This window comes from Phyllostomus discolor, chromosome 7 (genome assembly GCF_004126475.2).
Source record: "Phyllostomus discolor isolate MPI-MPIP mPhyDis1 chromosome 7, mPhyDis1.pri.v3, whole genome shotgun sequence".
NCBI lineage: Eukaryota > Metazoa > Chordata > Mammalia > Chiroptera > Phyllostomidae > Phyllostomus > Phyllostomus discolor.
In genome coordinates this window covers 86,135,815-86,155,903 of record NC_040909.2, presented here as the reverse complement: position 1 = coordinate 86,155,903, position 20,089 = coordinate 86,135,815, and the positions used below count along the sequence as shown (strand labels likewise).

Here is a 20,089-nt window from a genome sequence, read left to right as displayed (position 1 = left end):
CCATTCTTTCTGAGGCTTCCCCCTTTCCTTTTGTTTGGGGTTTGTTTCTTTTGTCTTTCCATTGTTTGTGAGACTCTCCTTGTTAGCCTCTGCTTCTTAAATTGATGTGTTTTGACACCCTGAGTTTGTGGTGTGAACATTTATGATAGGAGAACTGTGAGATTCAGTGGTGCAGTCTTTTTGATCTCCTGAACTTGTTCTTGGGATGCTGTGTATGTTGACTCTTGGGGTGTAATTGGGTTTTGATTGTAGTTGGGTCATTCTCTGGTGGGTCCTTACCACCAGATGGTTGATGTAGAATTATTCCACCCACTATTTTTTGTATGCTGTTGTGATGGTGTTGTCTGAAGTAAACTGCAAAGCCCAGGGAAAAAACCCACATCTGCAAAAATATCTTCCCCCACAATCTCAGTATTAACAGCAAATAAACCAGTATTAATAAGGGTGTAAAGTGATCAAGACTGTTATAAGAAAAGAGAAAAATACTATAGTATAAATTTTAATGACCTAATATACACAAACTTGCTGGACAAGAAATGAATGTTCAAAAGCTATTAAGGAAAGAAAATATCACTAATCATGGTGAAGACCACAGTGATCTTCATCTTGGTAGGCTCTAGTATTTACCACTGTTTTTTCTTTCTGGATTGCATCAGGTAATGTAAGATGTTGACCCCATCTGACCTTAGGCAGTCTTGTCTGAGACTGCCAGTGATCTGCTGTCTATCGTTTTCTCCTTCTTCAGTTCTTAATCTAATCACTTTGCACTTAGAATTCAGGCCCTTTCTTCATAGAGTGGGGCAGAAATCTCCCTGGAGTTGGAACTATTTTTCCCCCTCAGTCTGCTGCTGCTCAGAGGAGAGTGGTCTGCCTGACCAGGATGGCTGCTGCCATTGGGGTGACCAACTCAGCACCGGGATCCCTTTAGCTACTCTCTCATCTCTCTCCAAAGCTTCCATCCCCAGTCTCTCCTCAGGTGTCTCCAGCCCACTCTGCTCTTGCCTTTGCCAGAACCCCAGGTAAGTGACATTTCCCAGCTAAATGGAAGTTTGTGTGGTGGCCCTTCAAATGGCTCTTTGCATCTTCAGCTGTCCATGGCTGGCAGAGAATAACCCTGTTGCTTTTTGCCACTGGTTGTTATCTCTCTGTACTTCTTCAGCTCTGGTGTTCTAGGATGAGGATCCCATCTTAGGGTTTAGACCCCATTCTTCTTAGGGGGATCCAACCTGCTATTTATTTATTCCTCTGGTGCTGCCACCTGTGGACATCCAGGAAGCACTCTTGAGCCTCCACCACATTCCAGACCAGACAGGTTGAGCTGAATTTGATTCTCCTGTCTGTCAGAGTTTATAAGACTTCTTTATCACTATTATTCAGATGTTTGTTCTGGGTAATTTCTCCACAATTTAGTTGTAATTCCAGATTGATCCTGGGAGGAAGTTAGTGTGGCTTCCATTCACTCTTCCACCATCTTGCCAAATCTCTTCCTTGTGACTTAAGTCTAGAATTAAATGTTCTGACAGTTTGAATACCTGGCTTTATAGTTAATGATCCATCAACCCTCAACTACACATATTATAGTTTTTTGTTCAGTCCGTTGAGGGATATCAAATTAGGATAAACAAAAGTTCTTCTAATCTTCTGTAATGGATTTATTTAGTCAACAAGCATTTATTCAAAACCCTAAGAACCTTGAAACACCAATTCAAAAGCATCTATGCACCCTAATGTGCATAGATGCACAATTTACAATAGCCAAGCATTGGAAGCAACCTAAGTGTCCATCAGTAAATGAATGGATCAAAAAACTGTGGTACACTAACATGATGGAATACTACATAGCAGAAAGAAATAAGGAGCTCCTACCCTTTGTGACAGCATGAATGTATCTGGGGAGCCATCGATGCTGTTGATAAGTGAAATAAGCCAGGCAGTGAAAGACAAATACCATATGATCTCACCTATAAGTGGACCCTAATCAACAAAACAAACCAGCAAGCAAAATATAACCAGAGACATTTAAATTAAAAACAATCTGACAGTACCCAGAGAGAAGGTGGGAGAGGATAATGGGGGGGGGGGGAAGGGACAAGGGTTTTCAGGAACATTTATAAAGAACACATGGACAAATCCAAAGGTGGGTAGTATCAAGGTTGGGAAGTGGGGATGGCTGAGGGTGGGGGGGCAGTCAGGGTAAAGTGGAGAGAACTGTATTTGAACAACAACAAAAAATTGTGGAGATAAGAGGAAGATGGCAGTGAGGTAGGAGGGAGCAGATTCCACTTTTCCCTACACACAGGAGAAAAACCTAGCTGATCTACAGAGGAACAGAGCAAACAGCCAGCAATACCTCAATATATATGAAAATAAGAGACCAAAAATTGTAGCAGACACTGAGAAACCAGACAGTAAGGAGAGTGGTTCAGGACAATAAGGTCCCAGGGACCAGTGTGGGGACCAGGGTGGCTGCAGACCCAGGCCCAGCACCCCCTGGGTCTGCCTTGAGAGAGATTCAGGTCAAACAAGGTTTAAGCAGCACTGGGAGAGACCTGGCTGCTTGAAGTCCCAGAGAGGGGAATAATGACAAAGTGGAAAAAAAGAAAAAACAGGGTCTGTGAGCACAATGGAGAGTGTGGACAGTGGCTTGGGAGAGTTGAGAGTCATGCAGTGATGGGGCCTGAACCAGATAGTCGCTGGTCTGGCTGGAGAATTGGGTTGTATGGACCCACAGACTTGAGTAGAGGAAATTTCTCAAAAGAAAAAGTGAAAAGAGAGACACTGCTTGGGTAATTCTCCTGTAACAGCTGCTCTAGCTTCCTCCCCACCCAACCTGGTAGCGATCCCAAGGTTGAACAGAAGGTTGCATGGAAGACCCTATGTACCTGCATAGCACTGGGAAGAATGCACACCCACAGGACAGAGGCAGCCTGGCTGAGCTCACGTGCGCCCACACTCCACATTGGTAACCCCGGGAAAGAGCACTATGAGGAAGAGTGGATCCCACACTCAAGGCTCCTAGGCGAGGCACCAGGCTAGCTCTGGGGAGAGGCACAAGGCTAGCTCTGGGGAGAGTGCACAGTAGACTGACTGAGTACAGATCTGGAAGGGAGAAAAGCCATACCAATCGCCCCTCAGCCTGCTGCAGACAGCCAGACCAGAAAAACCAGTTTGGCCAGTTTGAAACCAAAAAGAAGTTTGAGGTTGTTTGTTTGTTTTTTAAGTAATCATTTATTTTTTAATTTTTATTATTTTTCATATTTCAATTCCTTTTTCTTCTCATTCCTTCTTTCTTATTTTATTCCTTCTTCCTTTCTTTCCAATTTTATCTTTTCTTCCTCCCTTCTTCTACTTTTTTTTAAATACCCATAAGTGAGACAACAAAACCTGGAACTGTGAAAAGACCAGAGTTGGACCCAAAGAGGGAGCATCCAAACAGCTCAGACAGTGAGATAAATTTCACTTTGCTATTCCAGAGAACCTGCAAGTTAATGCATATTTGTATTATTATTTTTTCACTATTCTTACATCTTTTACTTTAATAGTATTTTTATATTCTACTTCTTTCTGTATAGTTTTCTTTGCTTGGCTGGTTATATTGTATCATTAGACAGGTTTCCCCTGTTCTCTCTTTCATAGTGTATTGCTAATTTACTGTCCTTCACGTCACTTGTGTTCCATTACACACTGCCCAAGGTCCTATACTCCCTATTCTTGTTATTCAGATCACATAGATTCTGTCATATGATTGTTGCTCTAATATTATTGTAAATAATAGCTGTTCCATACAATTTTAAATACTTCACAACACCCCTCCCAGATCTTAACCCACTTCAGAGTTTCCTGAACTTTACTTCTGCAGTGGTTAACTCTATTCTCTCACACACTACACCTATTTATTATCCTTTACTCTCACCTTACCTTAAAATCTGACCTCCCACAATCTCACTGCATTCTAGATCCAACTCACAATCCTTTCCTCCCCAACAAGAGTCTTATTTGCTTTCCATCCTTTCTAAACAGTGGCTAGTTAGGTGGAAGATCATGGTTAACACTATACATAGCCAAAGGATCTCTTATCTCCACTACCAGCTGCTACCATAAATATCATACAACAGTCCCTTGCTGTCTTAAATCATTTTGCCTTCCCCCTCCAACTGATCACAAAAAACACTATGTGGAAGCAGAGAACACCAGGATGCCTGCTGGAAGAGGAAACCCAACAACAAAGGAACCACCAACAGATAACAACAGAAGAATGTGAAGGACAGAGTGGAAGTCGCACTAATTCAACCTAGGATGTATCTGGAAATACAACTAAATAGTGGAGAAATTACCCAGAACAAACAACTGAACAAGAGCAAGAGAGAATCCTCAAAATCATGTACACACGGAAGAACCAGTCTCAACACAGCCTGGCCTCAGAAGCACAACAAAATACACAAGATGGTGGACAGAGTGATGTCAGTAAACCAGCTGGTGGAAAGGACACACCAAAGAAAGACCCAACAACAAGAAAAAACAAAAGACAAAAACAGAGCGAAAATAAATGACAGTTCAAGACTACTGAGATTGGGAGATCAGGGAGACTAAACAGAATCTCAAAGGTATTTTACCACAGACATTCACACCATAACCCAGGGAGCCAGAACAGACCAATTTAAGAAACGAATCCTAACAGAAAAGTCTCACAAATAATGGGAAGATAAAGAAAGAATTCCCAAATGAAAGGAAAGAAGGACGACTCAGAAAGAATGCTAAATGAAAGAGAGGCAACTCAACTATCAGATACTGAGTTCAAAGCAATGGTTATAAGGAAGGTCAATGAACATACAATGAGCTACCAGAAACTACAGGAAAACTACAATGAACTCACTGCAAACTATATCAACATGAAAAAGGAAATAAAAACAATCAACAAGGGCCAAGAGGAAAGAAGAATACAATCTCTGAACTGAAGAACAGAGTAGAAGGAATCAAAAGGAGGATCAATGAAGCAGAACATCAGATCAGCAACCTGGAGGACAAACTTGAAAAAAACACCCAGGAAGAGCAAGAAAAAGAAAAGAGGCTCAGAAAGAATGAAGGGGGATTAAGAGAAATGCAAGGCAATATGAAACATAATGATATCCGTATAATAGGGATACCAGAAGGACAAGAAGAGAGAGGGGTAAAAAACCAATTTGAAAAGGTAATGATGGAAAACTTCCCTAATATGATGAGGAAAAGTCACACAAATCCAGGAAACACAGAGACTCCAAATCAAAAGGAACCAAAAGAGGCCCACTCCAAGACACATCATAACTAAAATGGCAAAATTCCAAGACAAAGAGAGAATCTTAAGGGCAACAAGGGAAAAACAGGAAGTAACATATGAGGGCACACCAATAAGGCTAGCACTGGACTTCTCAATGGAAACACTCCAAGCCAGAAGAAAATGGCAAGAAATGGTCCAAGTAATAAAAACCAGAGGCCTGCAACCAAGGCTTCTTTACCCAGCAAGGCTCTTAGTCAAGATAGAAGGCCAAATAAGGAGCTTCCCAGACAAAAGAAGTCTAAAATAATACAGCTTCACCTAACCAGCTCTGCAAGAAATGTTAAAGAGACTGCTTTAAGGAAAAGAGAGAGAGAGAGAAGAATACGGGTACAAAAATGGCAATGAATAAGTACCTATCAATAATAACCTTAAATGTAAATGGATAAAGTGTTCCAATCAAAAGAAATAGAATACCTGAATGGATAAGAAAGTATGACCCACATGTATGCTGCCCGGAAGGGACCCAACTCTGGAAAAAAAGACCTACACAAACTGAAAGTGAAGAGCTGGAAACAAACTTTCCAAGCAAACAGAAAGGGAAAAAAAGCTGGGGTAGCAATACATATATCAGACAAAATAGACTTCAAAAGGGGTCTAAGGAGAGACCCAGAAAGTCACTTCATAATACTCAAGGGAAGGATCCACCAAGAAGACATAAACATTATAAATATATATGCATCCAACATAGAAGCACCCAAATACATAATGAAAGTCTTAGAGGACTTCAAGAAAGATATTGACAACAACACAATTATAGTAGGGGATTTTAACACCCCACTGTCAAAAATGGATAGGTCTTCTGAACAAAATATCAACAAAGATATTGTGGCATTCAACAATGCCCTGGATCAAATGGATGTGACTGATATATATAGAGCCCTTTATCCTAAAGAAGCTAAATATACCTTATTTTCAAATACACATGGAATATTTTCAAAGATAGACCATGTGGTAGGACAAAAAACAGGCCTCAACAAATTCAAGGAAATTGAAATCATTCCAAGAATTTTGTCTGACCACAAGGGACTGAAACTAGAAACCAACCCCATGGAAAAAAAACTAAAACACTCAAAATCATGGAGATTGAATAGCATGCTATTAAACAATGAAAGGGTCAAGAATGAAATTAAGGAGGAAATCAAAAAGTTTCTGTAAACAAAGGATAATGAACTCAGAACAACCCAAAACTAATGGGACACAGCAAAGGCAGTCCTGAAAGGGAAGTTCATAGCAACACAAGACTACCTAAAAGATACAAACATTTTAAACAAACAACCAAACCCTACATCTACAAGTACTAGAGGAACAAAAACAAAGACAGCTCAAAGAAAGTAGAATGAAGGAAATAACCAAGATCAGAGCAGAATGAAATGACATAGAGACTAAAAGCACAATTCTGAGGATCAATAAATCCAGGAGCTGGTTCTTTGAAAAGATAAACAAAATTGACAAGCCTTTAAGCAGACTCATCAAGAAAAAAAAGAGCCGACCCAAAGCAGCACAGTCAGAAATGACAGAGGAAAGATTACAACTGACACCACAGAAATACAAAGGATTGTAAGAAATTACTATGAAGAACTTTATGCCAAGAAATTTTAAAACCTAGGTGAAACAGACAAATGTCTAGAAAAATATAGTCTTCCAAAACTCAATGAAGAAGAAGAAGAAGAAAGCCTGAACAGACCAATAACAGCAGATGAAATTGAAGCAGTGATCAAAAAACTCCCAACACACAAAAGCCCTGGACCACATGGTTACACAGGAGAATTCTACAAAGCATTCAAGGAAGAGCTTACCCCTATCCTTCACAGGCTATTCCAGAAAATCCAAACTGATGCAAGACTCCCAAACTCTTTTTATGAAGCCAAGATCATCCTAATCCCAAAACCAAATAAAGACACAACAAAGAAAGAAAAATTCAGGCCAATATTGCTGGTGAATAAAGAGGATAAAATCCTCAACAAAATATTGGCAAATGGCATCCAACAATTAAAAAGATCACACAACAATTAAAAAGATCCTACACCATGACCAAGTGAGATTCATCTCAGAAATGCTAGGATGGTTAACATTTGCAAATCAGTAAATGTAATACATCACATAAACAAAAGCAAAGACAAAAACCACATGATCATACCAATAGATGTGGAAACCATTTAATAAGGTATAGCACCCATTTATGGTAAAAACACTTAGCAAAGTGGGAATAGAGGGAGCATTCCTCAACATAATGAAGGCCATATATGAGAGACCTACAGCCAACATCATACTCAATGGGCAAAAATTAAAATATTTTCCACTAAGAACAGGAACAAGACAATATAGTTCATTTTCACCACTTCTATTCAATACAGTACTGGAAGTTTTAGCCACAGTGATCAGACAAGAAAAAGGAATAAAAGGCATCCAGATTTGAAAGGAGGAGACAAAACTGTCACTGTTTGCAGATGGCATGATAGTGTACATAGAAAATCCTATAGACTCCACCAAAAAACTGCTTGACCTAATAAATGAATTTGGCAAAACAGCAGGATACAAAGTCAATATCCAGAAATCAAAGGTATTTCTGTACACCAACAATAAAACAGCAGAAGCAGAAATCAAGAAAAAATGCCATTTGAAATAGCAAAAAGAAAAATAAAATACCTAGGAATAAACCTAACCAAAGAGGTAAAAGACCTGTATTCAGAAAACTACATAACACTGAGGAAAGAAATCAAGGAAGACACAAACAAATGGAAACATATACCGTGTTCATGGATCAGAAGAATTAACATCATCAAAATATCCATACTACCCAAAGCAATTCACACATTCAATGCAATACCTACTAAAGTAGCAATGGCTTATTTCACAGACATAGAACAAACACCTCAAAAATTATATGGAACCATAAATGGCCCTGAACAGCTGCTGCAATTTTGAGAAAGGAAAGCAAAGTAGGAGAGATCACAATATCTGATAGCAAACTGTATTACAAGGCCACTGTAATCAAAACAACCTGGTACTGGCATAAAAACATGCACATGGACCAGTGGAACAGAACAGAGAGCCCAGAAATAAATCCAAGTCTCTAGAGTCAATTAATATTTGACAATGGAGGTAGCAACATAAAATGCAGTAACAATAGCCTCTTCAACAAATGGTGTTGGGAGAACTGGACAGCTACGTGCAAGAAAAATGGAACTCAAGCACCAACTTATACCATGCACAAGAATAAATTCAAGGTGGATAAAAGATTTAAATATAAGTCATGACACCATTAATGTCCTAGAGGAGAACGTAGGTAGGAAAATCTCAGATATTTCATGCAGAAACTTTTTACTGATATGTCCCCTAGAGTAAGGTACATAAACAAAAGAATAACAAATGCAATCTCATCAAAATGAAAAGTTTCTGCTTGGCTAAAGAAAACAATATTAAAATAAAAAGAGAACCAACTGTATGGGAAAACATATTTGCCAATGATACCTCAAACAAGGGTTTAATCTCCACCATATATAAAGAATTTACAGGACTCAACTCTAAGAAGACAAGCAACCCAATTAAAAAATGGGTAAAGGACTTGAACAGACACTTCTCCTAGGAGGACATACTGTGGATCCAGAGACACATGAAAAGATGCATATTATCGCTAGGTATCAGAGAGATGCAAATTAAAGCCACAATGAGATATCACTTCACACCAGTCAGAATGGCCATCATAAACAAAGCAACAAACAAGTGTTGGAGAGGTTGTTGACAAAAGGGATCACTAATGCACTGTTGGTGGGATTGCAGACTGGTACAACCACTATTGAAAACAGTATGGAATTTTTCTCAGAAATCTAAAAATGAATCTGCCTTTTGACCCAGCAATTCCACTTTAGGGATTATATACTAAAAACCCTGAAACACCAATCCAAAAGAACCTATATACCCCAATGTTCATAGCAGCACAATTTACAATAGCCAAGTGCTGTAAGAAACTTAGGTGCCAATCAGTAAATGAATGGATCAGAAACTATGGTACATTTACACAATAGAACTCTACACAGAAGAAAGAAAGAAGGAGCTCCTACTTTTTGTGACAGCATGGATGGAATTGGAAATCATTGTGGTAAATTAAATAAGGCAGACAGTGAAAAACAAATACCATATGATCTCACCTTTATCAGGAGCCTAATCAACAAAACAAACCAACAAGCAAAATATAACCAAAGACACTGAAATAGAGAACAGGCTGACAGTGACAGGGAGAGGGGAGATAATTTCAGGGGAAAAGGTGAATCGTTTACAGGTACAAGTATAAAGGACACATGTACTAAAACTAGGGGCGTTGGAAATGAAAGGCAGGTGGGGAGGTCTGGGGAGTGGGCTGGGATGGGAGTAAAAGATAGAAAACTGTATTTGAACAACAATTAAAATGTAAAAATTGTGGGAAAAACCCTAGCTTCCTGAGATATTGTAGGGGACAAAAAAAAACATAGCTTGTGACCTTGAGAACTTCAGTCAGTGATGACATCATCTACATCCATGACTTCAAACATCCTATTGTCACTTCTGACACCAAACATCCTATAGTCACTTCTGACATACAAGGCCTCATGTGTATGACACACAAACCAGCTACATATAAGCATCTCCTTTCTGAATTACTATTTATAGTAACCTCATCTTTTTTACTCTGGTCTCTTAAAGTAGAAACCTAGGAGTTATTCTTGATTCCTTATTTGGATTTATCCAAAGTATCCAGAAAATTCAAATCTTTTTATTTCTATCTATAAAATTCTTTATTCCCTTTTTCCTCCTCACTGGTTTGAACCTACCATACTGGTTCATTCACTTGCCTCCTGCATTTTGGGAACCTCCCTGCCTGGTTTCAGAAGCTGTAAACCCCCATGGCTAAGGATGAGTGAGCAACCTTTGGACCATAAGCCACTAAGGAGACAACGCTTATTTCCCTAGCAGGAGTGCCACTTCTGCTCCTTTTACTTCATCCATAACTGGCCCCCAGTGCTTGATCTGTTAGCCAATGACAGGTATGATTCCCCAAGCAGGGAATGACCTAAGACAGGCACGATAATGGGAAGGCCCCAGGGAAGGACTTGGGGGGCTAAAGCAAAAGGGGATGATGGATCCTCAACCCTTGACTTTGACATAGTTTGAGTCCTCATTCTGTCCATGGAAAGTCTCCTAATCTCTTAGCTGCCTTACTTCCCTTGCTCCACCTAAGCCTGAAACAATGAGAGAGGGCAGTGCAGCCCTGTGCTGGAAAAGGCGGGTTTCCTGGGTGATCAGGCCTAAGAAAGAAAACATAAAATCCTGTGAAACCTGCTTTGCTAAGAATGCTCTCAGTTAAATGATAAGCATCCAAGCAGGAAATGAGTTTGTTTTCCAAAGTTCTGTAGTCCTTTAGCCTACAGACCCTGACTTAGAATAGGCCTTCAGACTTCTTTGTATGTTATCTATTGTTTGATCCTTACTGCCAGACAATGATTAATGAGCTTTACCTCTATTCCTGTGCAAATTGAACCCAATAAAAGCTTGTCAAGGAAGGGGTTGGCATGCTCTCCTCTTGAGAGAGTGGCCAGGACACTCCGAAGTGTTCTCCCCTTGAGAGAGTAGCCATGGTGTCCCTTTTCCTCCACAGGACTTGGTAGTCTGTGTGAATGTCTCTCCCCCAAACACAATGTCACACAGTCTGGGGTCCACATCACTGCATTCATACATCTCCTCTTCATCTCTCCCACTATTGCTGCTTCTGTAAAATGTGTACCAGCTTCGCACTCTGCATGAGCTCCCATCAGCCTACAGACTGATGCAGGTTTTAGAGTAGCCATCAGAACCTGACCCTATTCACCTTTCCAGACCTCACCATTCCCCACACCCACCACTTGGCTTCCCATGTATGCACTGTTCCCATCACACCAAAATATTTGCTGACATGGTATGATCTTTCAAATCTTTGAGTAGATTGTTCTCAATGCCTGGGAAACCCTTCTTCCATACCTCTGTGGAAGGTTTTCTAACCATTTCAGAATGAAGACACTTCATCTGTGAAGCCCTCCTAGATACCCCAAGCTGAGTTTCATGTAAGCATAGCACTTACACATATTTTTATGATTTATTATTAATTACTTATTTCCATCATGCCTCCCCATGAAGCTGTGAATACCCATGGGGCTACTCATTGGCTGATTCATCTTTATGTTTCCAGTGCATAAGGTAGAGATTAAATAGCTGTTTTATGGATAAATAAACTACTAGGTATACTAAGATTTTAAGAAGAAATCTGTGAAATGATACAAATGAGAATGGTTCTTAAGCATAAGGAAAAATGTTATTCTGGTTTTATGGACCTAATGCCCCGTATTTCTTTATTGTTTAAGGCAGGTCAGAATTTCTTCCATTGCAGCTCAGTCTTTCCTATTTTAGGGAAGAATGTGAAAGGTCTTAGTGGAACACATTTAAAGAATCTTGATGTTCAGGCAGGACTTCTGACATTTGAAAAAGATATGTTATACCATGATAATAGGAAGGAAAGAGAGAAAGTCACCAATGGTCTGGGAATCTGTAACAATTTTAGAGATGCTATATTTGTGGACTTGGTGGGAAATGGAGATCGGTGGGGATGGGGAACTCATACTAGATTTTTCTTTAAATGGAACCCACAGGCTACCCAGTTTCAATGTGAACCCCATGGTTTCCAGATTGGAAGTGATATGAAAAGGGCAGATATGGATGTAAGGAAGTGAGAATGGACAGAACTTATGTGGGCCCATGTAGATGCAGCGTCAGACCTCAGAAGGAAGCTGGAGAATGAATTAGACCTGTGAGGAAAACCTGTGAAGAAAATTAGAGCTTTATGAAATACACTAGTTTATATCTTATACTCTATACAGTACTAGTCTGTTTGTATGATTTTTTTTAGAAAGGAAGTTCATTAAAGCACAAATTATCACAAACTTAGTGAATTAAAACAACACCCACATAATAGCTCAAAATTCCATAGGTTAGAAGGCTGGGTGGGCGTGCCTGGGTTCTCTGCTTAAGGTCTCACACAACTGAAGTCAAGGTGTCAGCCAATCCTGCCTGGAGTCTTACCTGGAGGCACTAAGAACAATCTACTTCCAAGCTCATTCAAATTATTGGCAGAATGCAGTACCTTGTGGTTGTAGGATTTGGTTCTATTTCCTTGTTATCAGCTACCTGGGAGTCCTGTGCAGCTCCAGGAGACATCCTACAGTTTTTATCAAGTGCCCCTTTCCTCTTCAGAGCTAAAAATGCAGAATCTCTCAAGTAGAATCCCTCTTGTGCTTCAAACCTTTGACTTCCCGCTCTGTCACCAGTTGGAGAAATTCTCTGCTCTTAAGAGGAGGTTCTCCTGTGTAATCCCATTATTTTAGTGTCAGCTAAGCCATTACCAAAAACTAATTCCAGGATGTGTACACCAAAGGACCATCCTAGAATTCTGCTAATGGGTCAGCTAAAGCTCTTTTTCTCATGATACAATTTAGTGGCAGCATCACCATCATTGAAACTCAGTGTGGTCAGGAATGGCCATTGCTGTTTGTGGGCTGATTTTCCAGTAGCACATCTTTATTGCATCAGTGCAGTTTCCATCAAGCTTAGTGCTTGTATTTTTCTAATTGTTCTATTTTATTACTGATGCACATATAGGAAGGTAAAAAGACTTCATCCCTCCCCTGTATATATTTCTCATATACCTATCTCTATCACCATTTTTTCCTCATTTAGTCCAATAAGCTAGTCACTTGCAGCCCCTGTTATAAATGAACATACCAATGCCCAGCTACATGACCTGGTGAGAAGGATGCATCACAGGACAGCCATCTACAAGAGGAGGTTGGCAAAAGGATACCTGTCCTCCCCTAAACTCAGCTCCTAAACTGGTAAGCACTGTTCCTCAAAGTGCTGGGAGGAAGTTATGAGGAGACATGCATTTTACAAATGTCTTAGTCTGGGTTCCTCCAAAAGCAGGCCCTAAGACAATGATTTAAGTTCAAATAGTTGATATCCAGGGTGATCCAAGAAGATGAGAGCAGACAAGAGACACAGAGACAGGAAGAGAGACAATAAGTATGAATTAATTATAGAGTTATTCTGTAGGCCAACAGACCTGGGCCAACTAGAAATCTGTGGATCAAATATAAAACTCACCTTGAGAGAGGGTGGAGCTGGGGAATCACTCCACTGACTCCTGATCTTCACTGTTTAAGGGCTGCTTCTGGGCACGCGGCTGATGACCAGCACTACAGGTGGCCAACTAGGAGGAAACCCCTCATGTAGGGCAATGAGGGTCCTCTGCAGGAGACCTCACCCCCATATATGCACAGGCCAGCAACAGCATTGTTGTATCAGGTTTTTTTTGTAAATGTTAGTTAGAATACCATCTTATATAAAGACTTATTATAAAAATACAAGAACACTACCTGAGTACACCACATAACAAAGGACATCAACAAACTGATCCAGTGGGATAGAGACCATTGTCAGCCTCCCTAATAATTACAGAAATGTATTTGTGAAAACTAATAGGAACAATAAAGGAGAAAACAAAAGTGACATACACTACAACTACACTTTTACAACATGTTTACATATGGGCAAAAAAGTACAGAAGAAAGTGGTTGTGTAATAACTGTTGAATAAAAGTCAAATTGTTCATTACATAAGATGGAGTTTAGGGTTTCCTCATAATTATGCATAATGAAAGTTTTATTTTTAAAATAATCTGTGTATCATATAATAGTTTCTTCTTTGTTTTTATCCTCACTTGAGGACATGTACATTGATTCTAGAAAGGGGAGGGGAGGCAAAGTGAAAGTCAGGGAAACATTGATGTGAGAGAGAAACATCGACTGGCTGCCTCTTATACATGCTCTGACTGGGGACCAAACCTGCAACCTAGGCTTGCACTCTGTCTGGAAATCAAACCTGAGACCTTTTGGTTTACGGGACGATGCTCCATCCAACTGAGCCACACTGCCCAGGGCAATAGTTTCTTCTTAAACTATTAGAGGCCAAAGTAAAGCAGTCATAATAGTTTGATAAATATGCTGAAAAGAATATTTTGAGCTTTAGTTATCCATAACTTGAAGGATTATGTGTGAGACTAAAGAAGTTTAAACTAAAACCTGAGGAATGGTATACATTTATGTTTCTTTTCCATTTAAATCTAAAGCACTGACTATGCTCCAAAATATATGAGAATCAAACTTGCATATAAAATATACTATTTATAATACCTCCAGGATAATTTTTTAGTGAGCTTTAAACCTGCTGTTTACTTCTAAATTCCAGTGTAGCTGGATATTTTAATGAATGTCTCTTTTAAGTGTCATAAAATGTCTCATGTACCTGTATTGAGAGGAGAAAATTCTGCAATATTTTTTATTGTTGTTCAACTATAGTTGTCCCAAATTTTCCCCTGTTGCTCTTCCCCTGTCGCACCCCCCACACACACACACACACACTCCCACAGTCAATCCCCACCCTGTTGTCCATGTCCATGGGTCTTTTATACATGTTCCTTGACTAGATCCTTCCCTTACTTTTCCTCCTTATTCCCCCCCTCCTCCCCACTGGTCACTGTTACTTTGTTCCTTATAGCCATGTCTCTGTTTTTCTTTTGCTCATTGTTTATTTTGTTCACTAAGTTCTACTTATAGGTGAGATCATAACATATTTGTCTTTTGCCATCTGTCTTATTTCACTTAGCATAATACTCTCCAGTTAAATGTTCCAACTTCAAGAAACTCAAGCTTTTGCTCATTTAGCTAACTTGACCTCTTAAAAACATTTTCACCTTTTTTTCCTGCAAAGCAAAACCTACAGCTGTATTGTCAATAAAAGAAAGCACTGCTCAGCTTAAAGAAGAACATTATTGTGGCATGTTGTGTGGCAAACCCCAGGTGCCTCTGACAGAGTACCCAAGGCAAATCAGACTTCCAAGAAGCATAGATTCACACACAGGTACCATCAAAGGTGAACCATCCCTGTGGTCTCTGACCAAGGACCCTGAAATCCAGAGGTACAGACAGCTTCTGTTTCCCTAGTTAACCTGTTTCTGTTTTTGAAAGGTAGTGCAGGGTTTGTCCTACCCTATGACCTTTGAAAAGAAAGTCACAGATTTCTCAACGATATGTACACTGACACCCGTCCCCCAAAAGTCATTCTGAAGTGTCTGTGTGCTTCAGTGGCTTCACATTGTTAGTTATTATGATTGAACCAGTGCCTCCACAGGACCCTGTGTGCAGTGGAAAGTGATGTGTGAGAGGATGTGGTACCATTTGTGACTGACTCTCTCTCCCCACCTTTGGTGTGAGGTGGCCACTTGGCACCTGCCCTGAAGGATGCCCCTTCCTGATTCATAGAGCACTGCACCCGTGAACAACAAATCAGCGGCCACTTCTCCACGACACTGGAGGACACTATCCAATATTGGAAGAGTGATAAGATCACTGAATACCTCCCATAAAGTCAGGACCCACTCCAGAAGCAGAATTGTGCTGCCTGCTTAATAGAGCCTCTTACAGCACCTGGCTTACCTCCCAAGGACAATGCCTCAGCTTCTCCAACTGAGCTGCAGAATGATTTCAATGCTCATCACATGCCTCTAGATCAACTCTATCTCCTGTGGCTCTTGCTTGTCATCACTGCCTACAACTGGAACTGCTGACTGATCCCAGTGTGCCTGGTCTTTCTATATCAAACACTGAACAACATGTGGTACTGGCTTATGGTGGATATTGTATGTGATGTCATCTACCTTTGAGATGGTATGCTGTTAATCCAGCCCAGACTCCAGTTTGTAAAAGGAGGAGACATAATAGTAAGTAGGGTTATGGAGAGGCAGAAACAGACACATGGGTATCAGATTGGACTACAAAAAAATAAATTCACAACATTATTTTGTTTGAAGCTGACTAGCCATCTCTACATGTCTGGATCTTTAACCACTGGAAACCACCAGTATAGTAGTAATGATGACAACAACCACCACAATAACAACAAAAAAAACCATTGAGCAACTCCTTGTGCCTTAGTTTCTTTGTCTTAAAAATGAGAGTAACAATAGTGGCTTCATAATGTTTAGGGGAAAACTAATGCATGTGAAGTGCCTGAACTGTGTCAGGACTATATGTGACATATCAGCTCTCATTACCATTCAGTTAGTTTATGTTCTATGCCTCATGTACTTTCAGTCACTCTCTGAGGAAGGTATTATTATTATTAGCCCACTTTTAGATGAGAACTCTGAGGTTGGCAGAGGGTAGGTGATTTGCTCAAGACTCAAAACTGAAAAGTAGTCAAGGCAGGACTCAGACCCATGCTCATTATAGCTATGCCCTGTTGGTTCAGGTGGGCGAGTTTTTCAGAATTTAATAGTACTTGAAGAACAAATTGACAGTGACTTGAGGGGAGGGAGGGGGGATAACCAGGGAAAGAATGGAAAGGGATAAACAAAGAAACATGAATAGAGGACTCATGGACACGGACAATGAGGGGGGAGATTGACTGTGGGGGTGGGGAGGAAAGGGGTAGGGAGAGCAATCAGGAAAATGGTGGGACAACTGTAACTGAACAACAAAAAAAGAGAATTTGACAGTACTTGAGGGTACAAAGATAATGTCATCCTGAAATATCAGAACCATACACATAGTTTACCCAAATAATGTAAAAAATGTAAATTTTACATTACAGTGCAAAAAGAAATAATTTGATATGTATTCCTCTAGTAATCAAGCCTCAAATAATGAGTTAGGCAGTCATTTTCTACCACATTACAATCTGTCATTAACCTCAATACTTTTTAAAACAAAGCAGTATTATTTCTTCCCTTATAGTCTGCTCACCCTCCTTAGGAGATCTCTCAGTGGTTGTGAGCAAGCATGGGCTGTGAGTTTTGTAGGACACAGACTGTGTCATCATATGTGACTGCATGGTCAGCACCCAGCATGTGCCTGTACACAGAATAGAAATCAAATCCCAGTTTTAACCTGGACACTTTGGGAAAGCCCCACTTAGAAAGGAAAGAAAAGCTGTCATGAACCTTTCCATCAGTGCAGACTCTCCACATTGTCCAGTATACTGACCATTAGCCACATGTGTATTCAAATTTAAATTTATTTAACTACAATTAAAAACATTAAAAATTCAGGTTTCTAGGTTTCTTAGCCAAACTATCCATACTTTCAGTGCCCAAAGACCATGTAGCTGGGTGTTACCATATCAGATAGCACAGAGTATGCCCACTATTGTGAAATAAACTATTGGTAATGCTATTGGGACTGAGAGCAATCTCCACTGAGAGAGCCAGACCACAAGATAGTACACCCCACACCCCACAGATAGTACAAACTACAAGCACATAAAACACACCTCAGTTGTTTTGTTTTTTAATTAATATGATATCTACTGGCCTGTATTTTTTTCATTCTTCACTTTCCAAATTCATCACACCTATTTCTCATCAAAATTGCAGTGCCTACTCAGAAACTAGCATTCTTACTCTTAGGAGAAATTACCTTTTCCTAGATATATTCTCAGTGCTGAGGAAATTTCATAGCCAATCTAATCAAGGTAAGACAGAAACAGAAGAATGTGTCTACAAGCACATACTCAAATCTTACAAACTCTGCCCTTCAGCCCTCCCCCAGCTTCCTTTCCACTTGATGTCCACTGTGACATCCCTGCCACAGTCCCACCAAGGCAGCCCAGAGCAGATGCTCCAGTGTCCCAGACGGTAGAGCAGAGTGGCCAAGAATGACACCATTAGTTCATAAGTATTTTGGGGAGAAGAGAGGTCTGTTCCTTAGTCTTCTCAATATTCTCTTTTGAGTCTCCAGGTGATCTTGAATTATCAAAAAGCTGAAAGGACTAGTTTTGGTGATTTTTAAAGTGTTATTCCCTGTGGAATGCCTCCTTTATTTTAAATCTTTCCTAGAAAGAAATTTGAAAGGCCAGAGATGACCCTGTAGCAAAAATCTATTCACAACATTCCTCGTGCAGATATCAGAGTCTTAACTAACTCACCAGCACCCTCCCAAGAGATCATTGGCAGTATGATGAATGATGATGATGGTGGACAAATAAGGAGGTAAACAACACACACACACACACACACACACACAACAGCTAATTTCAACCTCCATTAGATGCACAAGGGGGGAGAAATTCGATGTTTGACAAATAGAAAATGACAAAATCAATCAGTAAGGGAAGACTTCTATTTTCAGTTTTTTAAGAGGCCTTTGTATACAATGGAGTGTTAAAACCAAGAAAAATTATCAATAAAAACATGCTCAATAGTCTCCATTTAAAATGCATTATCACAAGCTACAAATATAGAAGAGGAATGAATTGCTCATTTGTTCAAAAGAAGTTTAATGGTTTAATTTAGAGTAGGTTGTTTAGCCTTTGAAACTTGATTACATTTTGGAAAGAAGACTATGCAAGTTGATGAGGACTCAACCTGAAGTTGCCACTATGGTTAGCAGTTTATGCCACATTTGGTGGACACGGCCAAATTATTCATGCACTCATTTATTTATTCATGCAACAAATATTTATTAAATACTCACAGTTGCCAGGTTTTTCAAGGCTAAAGGATGGAAATATTAATTCCCTAAGGCCTTGAGAGAAGACATAAAAGTAACAGACAACAGACTGAGATGCTAAAAGCCACTGTAGATGAACATGGGAAGGTTCACAAGTTTTCCATTTATTTGGTGTATCTGCTAAAAATGGTTCTACACAAATAGAGAATAGGATACTGATTAGGGACCAACATAAACATCTCATCCATAATTTCCTTTATAGACAGCAGTGATAAAGAAGAAATGGCACTAGAGACAGTTAGCTAAGAGCCCTCACAGCCACAGTACTTTGCACAATACTCATGGACACACTCAACACATCCAGGGACAGTGTCCAATAGGCCTGCTATTATACAACACCATTCACACTTAGTCCTCCCAGTAACTATTTATAAACTAGCCTGGAGAAAAGTAACCACTCCATACTCAATGCTCTGCATACATTACTGACACTTCCATTATTTAATCATTAAATAGCAACTAGGCTAGTCATGATGTAGTAAAAACAAACATACCAGGATCAAATTGCATCTCTGAAATTTACTAACAGTATTACATGAAGAAAACAAATGTATCCTCTCACTGAACACCATCTTTTTCAACCATAAAATGGGAAAATAGAACCTGCCTCACAAATCTATTGTGCAGGTAGAGAAGATAATGTGTACATCTGTGCTAGGGTCTGGCATCTGAAAGATGCACATTCCATTGCCAAGTGATCAGATGGATGAATGTGCACACACTTGCTTTTCCTTCTTGTCTCCTGTTTGTACATGTAGATCATTTCTTACCTAATGATAGTTTCTTGAAAGTAGGGACAGTATATAGTTCTCTATCTTCAGAGAGTATACTCAAGAAATGTTGGAGTCAATAATGGCAACCTTAGTTCAAGGACTTTCTTTCCTTGAATAATCATTTAATCCACCACTGAATTTATTTCAGATTATATTACTATTTTTGAAAAATTTCTGTCTGTTCAATGTGAAATTACGGAGTTTTATGGATTATTTATCAGAAGAGGTAAATAATAAATAAATATGATAATATCTGGATATGATAATACCTAGGTACAGCTTCTTCAAAAACTATCTGTTGGAAAAGGATTTAGGTTCAATTAACATATCTTGCTCAAAGTAAGACTCCCTTGAAGAAATTTTGTCTGCATACTGAT

General features: G+C 39.6%; 1 protein-coding gene across 1 annotated transcript in view; it reads left to right on the top strand.

Annotated features, from left to right (window-relative positions):
* CNGB3 (cyclic nucleotide gated channel subunit beta 3) overlaps positions 1–20,089 on the top strand; it is a 171,231-nt gene that overhangs the window by 40,859 nt on the left and 110,283 nt on the right. Inside the window, 3 exon segments of the mRNA XM_036031671.1 lie at positions 13,078–13,209; positions 15,143–15,292; positions 15,940–16,151. Coding sequence (XP_035887564.1) covers positions 13,078–13,209; positions 15,143–15,292; positions 15,940–16,151 — 494 coding nt within the window.